The following is a 12,487-nucleotide window of genomic DNA, read 5'->3' on the forward strand; positions in this document are numbered from 1 at the left end:
TAGATAGCATAGGGAGAAAAGAAGATCAACATTTTGAGCCAGCCAAAGTTATTAGTGTGCTTACACGGACATTTTCCCTACACAATAACCCCAAGAGTTGTTTTCTTTCTGTCTAAAAGTAAGAACACAGCTCATTTTAAATGTAGAGTCTGCTCTGTTCCCTTGCAAAGTTCACACCCAAAAAAAATGCAAAGAGAGCATTTTATTTGATTTGATTTCTTTTTGAAGGGAGTGGGAGGGTTATTTCTGAAACTTATGTTGATAATGGGAAAGGGAGTTTCCTGTAGCAGCCAAGACTATTAGCAAAATGAGCTTATGTACTTTTTTTTTTTTGCTTGATGTTTTCCAGAAATGGAAGATAACAGTGTCCAGATCAAAAAGGACCTTTCAACGTTCCTCTACCATCTTCGCATCCAGGCTGAGATTCAAGTAGTAGAATTGGTAAGTAGGAAATGTGTAGACTCTAGTCATTCTACTCTATTTTCTTAAATCCATAACTATGTGTAAGTCTTTTCCCAACAACAATTTCCTTTCATTTAAGAGTAAGCACCATATTAAGCATGTTGACAGTGACAAGCACCTGAGGTAATTTGTCCACAAGTAATTGAGATTAAAAAGATAAGGGGTCCAAAGAGAGCAGATTGGAGGTCGCACAAGTCTCAGTTAAACACCTAAGCTCCCTAAAATGAAAAATTCAGATATTCTGGGAGGTGAACAGTGAATATGTGTTGTTGTTGTTTTCAACCAACATAGCAAAAGCCATTCTTGCAGCACTCGCATGTTAATTACCACTTTCTTCCTAAATGTTTGTAACTGCTCTTCTCATCGAAAGTTAAATCTACGTTTGGAAAACTCTGTGGTTCAAAGGTCATTGCCGACCCTTCTAAGTTGATGACATATATTGCAGTTAAAGTTGACTGATGTCTGTGTTGGACTTTGTATATGTCTCTTTCTCTCTCCTTGGCTGTTTCCTGTGCCTGCCATGACGTAGAACGACTGCGACATCTCGGCCTACACCTATGAACGCACACTGAGGATGGAGCAGAGGAACCAGATGCTGAAACAGATGAAGCTGTCCAAGAAGGAAAGCCGAATGGAGGTCGGTCTTAACTTTGAATCGAAGCAAGACCATGATGGGGAATAGACGTAAAAGAAAAAAAGATATATAAAATTAGTAGAATTGTACAAATGTAGGAAAGCTAATTGTTATTCAATTTCAGTTTATTATTGTTCAATAATCATATCTGGTTGCTATTACTCATGTCTGATTGAATAATCATATCTTATTGTTATCAAACATTTCTAACTGGATACCTATATCTGATTAGATTATGTCTGCACTGTCAGGTAGGAGAATTGACATCATGTATCATGAAAGATACCCAAATGCATTATGTTCTAGATGTATGTTGGTGATGAGGGATTCATCATGTATAGAAGAGGAGCAGTTGCCAATACATGGTCTCTTGGGATGTTTGCCAAACACAGTTAAACTTATTATACCATTTCTTATTTAGTCACCATCACATACTTTCAGAGCTCAAACTTCATTCAGTAACAAAACCACCAAGCCAAGTTTTACACAGAACTTTCTGGTAGAGGAGTAGAATTAATTTTTTAGGGCAAGTTCTCCTTCAATATGTTTGGCAATAGACTAATCGTTTGACTGGCCAAAATAGGAAAGTTTACTTTTTGTTTTTATACCCCCGCCAAACGAAGTTTGAAGGGGGTATATAGGAATCAGCGGACGGTCGGGCGGTCGGTCGGGCGGTCGGGCGGTCGGTCCGTTGCAAATCTTGCGTCGCGAACTACTTCCTCAGTTTTCAACCGATTCCCATAAAACTTCGCACAGATGTGTGCCTTGGGTTGTAGATGTGCAAGACGTATTTTTTGACAGTACCCAAAAGTACGTTGCCATGGTAACGGCATATTATGGGCAAAAATGGGTACAAATCTTGTGTCGCAAACTCCTCCCACAGTTTTTGATCAATTTTTATGAAATTAGGTACAGATGTTCATCTGAATATGTTAATGTGCAAGACACATATTTCCGCAGTGGCAATAAGTGCGTTGCCATGGTAACGGCATGTTATTGGTAAAATATAGGGCAAAATGCTTCATGGCAAAACTGCTTCATCAGTGTTCTTCCAATTCTCATGGAATTCATATTGAATGTTTGTCTTAGGATATAGGTCAGCATGACACATTTCTTGACAGTGACAAAAAGTATGTTGCCATGGTAACAGCTCACATATTATGAGCCAAAATGATGGAAAATTTTGTGTTGCAAACTACTTCCTCAGTTTTTGCCCAATTTCCATGAAACTTGGTACAGATGTGTGCCTTTGGTTGTAGATGTGCAAGACGCATTTTTTGACAGTACCCGAAAGTACGTTGCCATGGTAACGGCATATTAATGGCAGAAGATCAAGGAAAGATCTTGCGGATTTAACTACTTCCTCAGTTTTTTGACCAAAGCTTATGAAATGTGGCACACACCTTGATCTTGGTGGGAAGATGTGGAAGACATATTTTTCGGACGTGTCGGAAGCTGCGTTGCCATGGTAACGGCATATAAATGGCAGAAGATCAAGGAAAAATCTTGCGGATTGAACTACTTCCTCTGTATTCGACTGAAGCTCATGAAATGTGGCACACACATTGGTCTTGGTGGGAAGATGTGCAAGACATATTTTTTGGACGTGTCGGAAGCTGCGTTGCCATGGTAACGGCATATTAATGGCGGAAGATCAAGGAAAGATCTTGTGGATTGAACTACTTCCTCAGTTTTTGACAAAAGCTTATGAAATGTGGCACACACAATAGTCTTGGTGGGAAGATGTGCAAGACATATTTTTCGGACGTGTCGGAAGCTGCATTGCCATGGTAACGGCATTTAAATGGCAGAAGATCAAGGAAAGATCATTCCTTGGGTAAGACTGTCGTCACAGGGCGGGGGTATTAATCACCTTCAGTGATATTTCTAGTTTGTCATGTCACACAAGAGCGTACATAGAATGTGTAGTGAGAATGCATGCTTGTGATTATGATAGTGTAGACAGATAATTGATAGATAGATATATAGATAGGTAGATAGGTAGATAGATAGATAGATAGATAGATAGATAGATAGATAGATAGATAGATAGATAGATAGATAGATAGATAGATAGATAGGTAGATAGATAGGTAGATGGATGGATGGGTCTCGGGCAATTACCCCCTGGGCAATTACCCCAGACCCTTCCCCTGACCCTTACCCTACACCTGATCCTGAACCTAATCCTAACCCTAACCCAAACTCAAACCCTAAACCTCACCCTAACCCTAATCTTTACTCTAACCTTATCACTAACCAGTATGTAGCCAGGGGGTAATTGTCCTTTGGGGTAATTGCCCTGATAGGGGATGGATGGATAGATGGATATAAATTTCAATTTCAATTTCAACTTCAATTTATTTTCATATTTCTCGAAAAAAAATACATCAAATATAACAAAATTAAATTAAAGGGAAGATAAACCCCAAGAACAATGTGGATTGAGTGAAAGCAGCAACATTAGTAGAACACATCAATGAAAGTTTGAAGAAAATCGGACAATCGATGCAAATGTTATGAATTTTTAAAGTTTTGGTGTTGGAACCGCTGGATGAGGAGACGACTAGAGGTTATGACGTATGAGTGGACAACGATACCAAGAAGATATAAAGAAAATACTACAAAAATCCATTTTTCATGAAAAGTACAAATTCCATCAATTTGATATTGACATATGTTAAGGGTAGCAATTATTCCCCCTGCTTTCTGAAAGCGGTTGGTCCACTGCTCTTTCATAATTCTAGAAAAGTGAATTTTTGTTGAATTTCCTTTATATTTTCTTTGTATTGTTGTCCACTCATACGTCATATCCTCTAGTAGTCTCCTCATCCAGCGGTTCCAACACCAAAACTTTAAAAATTCATAACTTTTGCATCGATTGTCCGATTTTCCTCAAACTTTTATTTATGTGTTCTACTAATGTTGCTGCTTTCACTCAATCCACATTGCTCTTTGGGTTTACCTTCCCTTTAAATACATGATATCCAGCTAGGAGACATACATAGAATACTGCAAATATATAAAACATATAGTGGTCGATCTATGAAAGTTGGAATCTGAGAATGAATGCTAAAGAAATATGAAGGAACCTACTTAAAAGCAAGCTTGTTGCGAGCTTGTTGTTATATGGATAGGTTGTAACAGGAATTTCATTATAACTGTTTGCCACAAGGGGAGTGCCCTGTATAGATGGGTAGATATTAAGTACATACATGTAGATAGTTTGATTGCTGTTTTCTTTTTACATGAACTCTTAGGCACAAGCCATCTTCGATCACCACCACATGAGCTCAGGCATGAATTCTCCGAAGCAGAAGCGAAGCAACGGGAAGTCTGTGTCCTTCGACCTCCACACCAGGGAGTCGCCCTTTGACATCGAGGTGGTAAAGAAGGAAGGTGAAGGCGGTGAGGAGAAGAAGGAGCAGGGAGAGGCCGCTGACGCAGTGGACAGCCCACTGGTCATTTTGGAGGAGGACGCCCCCGTGGCACCCAAGACCAACGGCAAAGGCGCAACGGACATGTCGCAGTTCAAGGGTCTCATGCATCTAGAACCGTAAGTGTTGGGGGGGGGGGCACAAAGTGCAACGCAGGATGCTGCTTTGGTGTAATGAATGTGCAGCGTGGTACTGCACTGTGAATTGAAGTGAGATTCACTGGGACACTGTCGTTTTATACACGTTTGTATGTTGCGCTCAATACACAAGAGTTAATGGCTTCACCACACACGTCAGATTATGGTGTATTCTACCAGTGCATATTTTTCAGCACAGTCCACTGAGGGATAGGAAACAGTGGGTTTACATTTCTTGAAGATAAAAGGAGTCTGCTTTAGAATACGTATCAAAGCTAGGAAATTCAGTGTGACTAGCAAGTGGTACCTACTTGTTTTATGATATATGCCTATTTATTCATGGACATTTCAAAGCACAGCACTAGCTTCACACCTAGGAAAATATCAGGTACTGACTGAAACATCGTTGTGAGATCACAATTTGCATCTACCATTACAAAATTTACAGATAAATTCAAGGGGACTGCAAGGAATATTGACACTGCCACTAAAAAAACAATCAATATCAAACTTTCAAACAACACGTTCCTTCATTTATTTATTCATTCATTCATTCATTCATTCATTCATTCATTTATTTCCATATCAAAACATACAATTTACAAAAATCAAAATGCAATTGCTTTGGTACAATGTATACATTTTGAATGGAGGGATCATACATCGGTATGTCTTTATTTAGCTATTTGTATGCTGGTCTGCAGAAAATGTGTAGATAGTCGGATGGTCAGCCACACAAGATAGCAACCCACAGGAACTCGTATGATATTGTAGCAGACTGTTGATAAGGAGGATGTAATTGACCAATGCCATATGTACTCATTCATTTTGCTTTATTTCTCTGGTAGGTCTATGGGCAATGTGCGTAGGATGCACACTGCTGTTCGACTGAATGAAGTCATCGTGGAGAAGTCACATGACGCGCACCTCGTTATTCTCAACCTCCCTGGTCCACCCAAACATGCCTATGCAGAGCAGAACTGTATCCTTTGATCACATGCTATGCTGAAGTGCCTTCTTGACACACTCCTTGTCACCTTTTTAAAATATGTGGCAGAGATTTGTGGTGTGCTCCATCTAAATTTGTTAGAATTTTCTGCAAACTTATTAAACCATGATTAGCAGGTCTAGGGGTTTAATGAAGACATGCCTCTATAAAGAGAGAAATCCCTTCGTGTCATTATTATCAAATATTATCATTGTCACCATCATCACCATGAATTGAATTTTGCTTGTTTTTAATGCTGAAGGATCAAAACATTAAGTAGTGTTGCATATGTAAAAAGCAAAAAGTTTGGATACTTTAATGTTTGTGCTAGTTTCGTATCGAGTAGAATGCACAGAACATTCCTCTTTTACAGTACCCTCGTATCTTTTTATCAAATGATAGTTTGATTGATATTGCAGGGGGTAATGGTGATAAAAAAAAGTTTTGTTTCAAAATTTTGAGCAAACTGAAATCCAAAAAGAAGCTCCCCACCTGAATTTGAAGAAAAACTGTAATGGCACAGGGATTCTCTTCCCTGAAATTCTGCTCTGCCCTGTCCGCAAATTTCCTTGACTGCCTGATTCGCCAACAGACATGGAGTACCTTGAAGTCTTGACGGAAGGTCTTGACCGCGTCCTCATGGTCAGGGGAGGTGGACGCGAGGTTATCACCATCTACTCATGATTGCTTCCCTCCCGTCGCTACCCTGCCCCCTTGATGGTGTGTCTGTCTCTCCCCCCACCCCACCCTCTCTATGATGCCAAAGATACCATGCCATGTGTCTTCATCGTCCTTACAGTGTGTCCCATGGAGTTTCAAATTGTCCCGTGGAGTCTCAGAGCGTCTCTCTCTTCTCTCCGTGTCGGTGTGCTGGGTTGAAACCCCGGGGAGCAGGAGAGGAATCAGAGAGCGCCGTAGGGAGCAAAGGGTTGTCTCGTTTTCTCGTCTCCTCTTGTAGTGTCAGATGTGCAAAGTGTTCTAGGCAGTTTTCTATCTGCAATGAGTCTGCTGAAATTTACATGTCAGCTGAATGTTTTAAAAAATAAATAAATGAATATATTGTGTGATTACTGACCTATTTAGACTTGAGATAACACGGAGATAACAGGATATCTCTGTTTGAAGATGCACAAATGTAAAAAGAAAAGAAAAAAAATACATTTTTGTCAGTATTGTTGTTTTCAAAACCAAGTAACCATTCAAAAATGTTTGATATTCAACCTTTTCTGTTCCATTCTAAAGTTCCTGCCATCTCAAACTGTTTACAGCTTGGCTTTAAACAGGATTGTTCTCCATTGTTTGATTGTGAAATCCTTGGCTGTACAAAAAGCCTGCTGAGTGATGATTGATGAAATAACAATGATCTTAAAATTTTTGTAAAAATATAGAGATAAATAAATAAGCGTAATAAGAATGCAAGAGGAAGATGAGTGGATCTCCTTTAAACTTTCATCCACCAGTGTTGAGCCTGAGATGATATTTGCAGTGTAGTTGTGGGTTAGTACAGATTTAGAAAAATATATATATATATTTATGCTACTGCTCATCTGCCCATCTAGTGAGACGTTGCCACCATGACTACCATTTTTGGAAGTGTTATTTTTGTTTTCAAACGGTGGAATCACATCTAACAAAGGTGGGATTTACATGAGACATGAGACATGAAAAATGCAGACTTGTTGTAGATGCATAGGTATGTATGTCTACAAATGTTTGTTCATCTGTCTGTCTGTCTCTCTCTTTCTCTCACTATGATGTATATAATACCGTATTTGCATGATCTCTAATGCACCACAGTACTGTAAAGCAAGAAATGTTCGCGGCATGAAATTTTCGCAAATTGGAGCTGTCAGCCTTTTTTCGTGGCATAAAATTTCGCGAATTGCCACTGGCATTCAGTGCATATACTGTAGACATAAACTTGCTTGGCTGTCACAAAATTTGCAAAATTAAAATTCATGCGAACATTTCTGGTGTTACAGTAGTTATATCATGTGCATATGGTTCATGCAAGAATTTAAGCAAGAGTACATGACTGTTCCCTATAACCAAAAACAAAGTAAGTTATCGGGTGCCAGTTCAGTTCGTCCAATAACAAATCGTGTTTGCAGGTTACAAATGCAATGTGTACAAAATAAGTGCATGTGTGAGTGTGTTCAAGCATGCAAGGCTTGACACTAGGTTTTTTCTTCAATGGCCCATTTAGACCACCAAAGTCATCCAATTTAAGTACTAGGTGGCCCTGAAAATGAAGAAAATGGCATGAATAAAACTATTTCGTTAAGAAATAAAAATAGTAAAAATTATTTGGCAAAATTCAGCTGAAAAATACTTGAATTTTGAGGCTAGAAGACTAGCACTGATCACGGATGCAGCTACCTGAAATGCATGCAGTTTGATATCAAGCACTGAGCCGCAAGTCATTTTTTTCTGTTCTGGATGAAAAAAAAAAATACATAAAAACAATGCACATACTTGAAAAATTTTGATGGCCCATTTGGGCCAACGAAACATAATTTCTTAAAAATTGGTGCCCCCCGGGCCACCATTGATGTTGAGCCTTGATATGATTATATATGAATATATATGTGAACTGATGCATACACATAATGTTCTATGAAAAAAGAGAGAACTATTAGTCTGTTAAAGTCATGAGCAATTCAAAGTCAAGACAGCTCCTTCTCTTCCTAACTCTGATCAGATGTCTTTTTTTTCTGTGGTCTGTTGGAAATTCTTGCAAAAGAATTCATGGCATGAAACAATGGTGCTTCTGGATTATTCGTTTCCAAACATCGAGTGATCATTACGCGTTCTTGTTCACTCGTGATTGTGTTTTGTACACCGTGAATGCTGAAATGTATTTGCATCTGTCTTCAAATGTGTATGCAATTTGTTAGAATTTTCTTTCTAGCAACTGCCAGAAGTTGCTGAAGTGTTAAGTGTGTAGAAGTATAAAAAGAGTGGTATGCTTTGTAGGTGCACAAATAGACAGTGAATGCTATGCAAGGTAGTGCCTGGTATTTTCTCCTTGTTTTTTTTTTTTTTTTTCTGCATGATGAAGATCTTCCTTGACTGTAATCCAACTGTATTTCTAGGGAGAATGATGATAGTACTGTGTAGTTCTCCAGAATCTTGACTGTTGTCTTACCAGATTTGGGATTTTGTTTGATTTTTTAACATTTTGTACCATCATCTGTGGCATATTCAGTAAATTATTCTTGGTTGATTGGATGGTTTAATATGTGCATGCACATGTGCAACAGGTTTTGGAGGTGATTCTACACACATCTCTCCAGCGTGTTGTACTAATTGAAGAGCATGACATGATTTTGACATATATTAGCTGTGGCATTAAGTTGTTTTACACGTACAGATTATCTTTGATTTATTGCTTCTAGATATACTGTATGTTCATATTATATACTTATATGTATACATGTGTGTGTGTGTGTGTGTGTGTGTATGTGTGTGGGTGTAGCCATTTAAGTTATTGTTTCATACTGCAGATATTTTATATTCTGTGATTGATATAATGAAGATAACTCTATTTTTCAAATTTTTGTGAAAGATTTAGCTTTTAGTACATATTGTCAGTCTTTATTAGTGGTTTGAATGTACAGACTAGTTTTGAGAGCTCTTGTTATCTTCATAATGTTCTTAGAGGCTAGTACGCATGCGAGAGGAAAGACAAAGTCAATTTTTGGTATTGTGCAGTTCAAACACATGAATCCGTGAATTTCCAGCTATGGCGTATTTTTGTGCTCAGGACACGTGAATCAAACGTCATAGCTGAATTATTGTTTGTTTGTTTTTTAATACATTTGATGTGTGCTTCCCTTGGGGCCAGTTTACACAGTGCATTTGTCTGAAATTGTTTCTAGAGTTGCCCTTGCTCATCTTAGTCCTTCATGGGTGGGTAGCCTCTACAAAATGTCGAAGTCCCACAGTTGCAATGATGCCTATAACTATCACATAAACCATGGAAACTGTGCCTGCATTAGCAGCAGCTAATACATCACAACCAAGCAACTGTTGCCAAGCAACTGTTTCCAAGCAAATGTTGCCAAGCTGGTTGCTTTGGCGGTGGTAGCGCAGCACTTTTTAAGCTCCAGTTGTTGTAGGTGCTGTGAGACAATGCTCTTGAGGTCTTTATGCTCCAACATTTTTCAGCCTAATTTCATTGGTTGCAAAGTTGAGTTGATGTGTTCTGAATAGCTCTTTTTCCAAGAGTTTTATTTTGGTTTAGAGCATGAGCTTTTTTCTGTGAATTCCTCAGGAGGAGAGTAAAAGATTCAGTGTGTTCCAGCCAGATGAAATCCATTTCACTTGCACCTTGCATACCTGTGGAGAAGAATGTACTTAGGATAGAGTGAAACTAGCTGAAGAAATGGTTGATGTTGTAGATTTTATTTGTTGTTATCATAGTAAAGGTGGTATTTGTGATGTTTTATGAGCTTTGTGAGTGAAATAGTTCTGTTCTGTGTTGGTTTTATTCCCCCTCACGAAGAACATAGCATATTGCAAGTGTATACTGCGTACCCCTTCAGAAAAAAGTCTACGCTATTCAACCTCTGTGATTGTGTATGTGTGCAGTTGTTCTTCATAGCCGTAAGGGTCATGCTGTTTACCAGTTGGTTGTAAAGTTGAGTCGATGTGATGATTAAATTTACATATCACATAGAGGTTATCCAGTAATTTTATTCCGATGAAATTTTTTTGTTGTTGCAAATGAAGCTGAAATCCTGAAGAAATAGTCCTTGAGAAATAAATCCTACTTTCAGCCTTGCTTCATAACAGTGTTTCAGTGGCAAATGCTTAAACATTTCAAGTTTTGAATATGTGTGTTTGTTAGAATGCTTTGAATTAAGACCCTGGTTTTAGAATTTCATTTCAATTGAGTGTGAAGTTTGACCTGTTTTTTCAGTATTACAAACCAAATTCAGAGGGGGCCATGTATACTGGCTGTACTTGGACCATTGTTTTTTGTGTTTTTATACGACAGTTTTAAAGAAGCTATGGTACTTAAATCCTGCTCAATGTAAAATTCTAATGATTGAAATGTATTTTTCTATTTGGAATTCCAAATTTATTGATGTGTACATATTGGGTCTCAATGCTGTGAAGCAAATATTTTACTCTGCAAGCCAATGACTGAAGTGCATTTCAAGATTTAGATTTTATACGTGAATAAAAAAAAAAAGACATGCACACACACATGCAAAAAAAAAAAAAAAAGTTATGCTGTTTACTGTGATAGCATGGTGTTACCTGTAGGATTTTAAGTGTGCGTGATTTTGAGTGCATAAATTCTGTTTTTTCCTGTCATAGCTGATGTAAAATGTGTGTTGGCTGTGCAGTAATTCACAAAAATTGAAACACTTTGCTAAGAACTTATGACCAAGCTGTCCACACACTGCAATGTGCAGTAGAATATGTGGTATGTAAGTTGACATAGTATATGTGAGGGCAAGGCATGCTGTAAAAGTTTTTTTTTTGTTTGTTTGTTTTTTGCCAGCAGAAGTTTCGATTGAAATTCTCAAAAACCCACAACATAATTTGTTTGTTTGTTCGTTTAAGTGGTTGTACAGGTCAAGTGTTGTTGAAAACAAACAAGCACATGCATGGAATAATGTGATGAGGTTCTGTACAGAGGAATCGCTCTGTGGCCAAATTGTGGAATGATTCTCGTCATGTTGAGAGTTGTGAAAAGGGGCACCTCCACTTTGATGTGATTTGTAGTGACTTTTTAAGTTGCACAGCTGCTGTAAAGATGTGTTCATTTGATGATTGTTTTCCAAAGGGGCGAGATACGAATCCCATCATGAACACAATATGTTGCATCATGCATAGGTTTAAAAACAAACAGAAGGTTGCAGCCAAGTCACAGTGTAGATGTTGATTTGCATGCCATGAGAACATGCACCTCGCTCTTTCTTGACCGTAAGAGTAAAAGCCAGTGTCAAGGTACTATCGAACTGAGCGACTGATGAGATTTGTGTATGGTACCTCAAACTGCCATAGACAGATTTACAATAATATCAACCACTAAGATTTGTGTTTCATTAGGTCCCATGGCAGAGTTTAGTCCAGCCACGCATAACTAGCTTGCCGTGTGTTCCACTCGAGGATAGCTCTGTAAAAGGCATATTTTAACACTTTGCAGAACCGAGATGGCGAACTTTAGTAGGTATCATGCAATTTGCTCTTGCTGTTGGTCATACTGTTTCAACCATCCCTTTTTTTCCTCCAATTAATGCAAAAGCAGGAGATAGATAGGCAGCAAAAGTTTAAAGCGTAGCCAAAAGAAATTGCAAAATATAGCAATGGCATTCAAGGAGAAGAGCAAACTGCATTCAAACTTACTTCCTGTAGCTTGTTGATACAGTATTTCATGGGCTATCATTGATCTTCCTCAAGTTCGCAACAAGATCTTTGAATTTGATCCAGTCTTTAAAAAAAAAAAAAAAAAAAAGAATGAGTTAATGACTGGAACACCAAGTTCATTGACACTTCCTTCCTGTAGCTACTAGTAGTTGATATTTTGTGGCCTTTCTGTTGATGTTCCTCAGGTTCACAACAATATCTGTGAATTTGAACCCATCTCATAACTGTGTATTTTAAAAGGAAATGAGTTTGTGACTGTTAACAGACTAGCTACCCCGTAAATCACAACACACACGCATACAAGTTTGAAACAAAAATTGAAGTGAAATTTGTTGGAATTAAAATGGTGTTTGTAATTTATTCTGTTTTCATCAACAAAGAGTTGTCCATGTATTTAATTCTTTTGAGTCATTGTGTTTTGCAGAGATGCTTGATGTGTGTCAAA

General features: G+C 38.2%; 1 protein-coding gene across 1 annotated transcript in view; it reads left to right on the top strand.

Annotated features, from left to right (window-relative positions):
- The window catches only part of LOC139739761 (solute carrier family 12 member 4-like), a 77,012-nt gene extending 70,670 nt beyond the window's left edge, over positions 1-6,342 (top strand). Inside the window, exons 22-26 of the mRNA XM_071650359.1 lie at positions 350-441; positions 992-1,099; positions 4,357-4,652; positions 5,519-5,652; positions 6,251-6,342. Of these exons, the coding sequence (XP_071506460.1) occupies positions 350-441; positions 992-1,099; positions 4,357-4,652; positions 5,519-5,652; positions 6,251-6,342 (722 nt within the window). The remainder of the gene's footprint in view (positions 1-349; positions 442-991; positions 1,100-4,356; positions 4,653-5,518; positions 5,653-6,250) is intronic.
- Positions 6,343-12,487: the final 6,145 nt, after the last annotated feature.

This window comes from Diadema antillarum, unplaced genomic scaffold (assembly GCF_040938485.1).
Source record: "Diadema antillarum isolate AM-2024a unplaced genomic scaffold, OU_Dant_1.0 seq00000817_RagTag, whole genome shotgun sequence".
NCBI classification, from domain to species: domain Eukaryota; kingdom Metazoa; phylum Echinodermata; class Echinoidea; order Diadematoida; family Diadematidae; genus Diadema; species Diadema antillarum.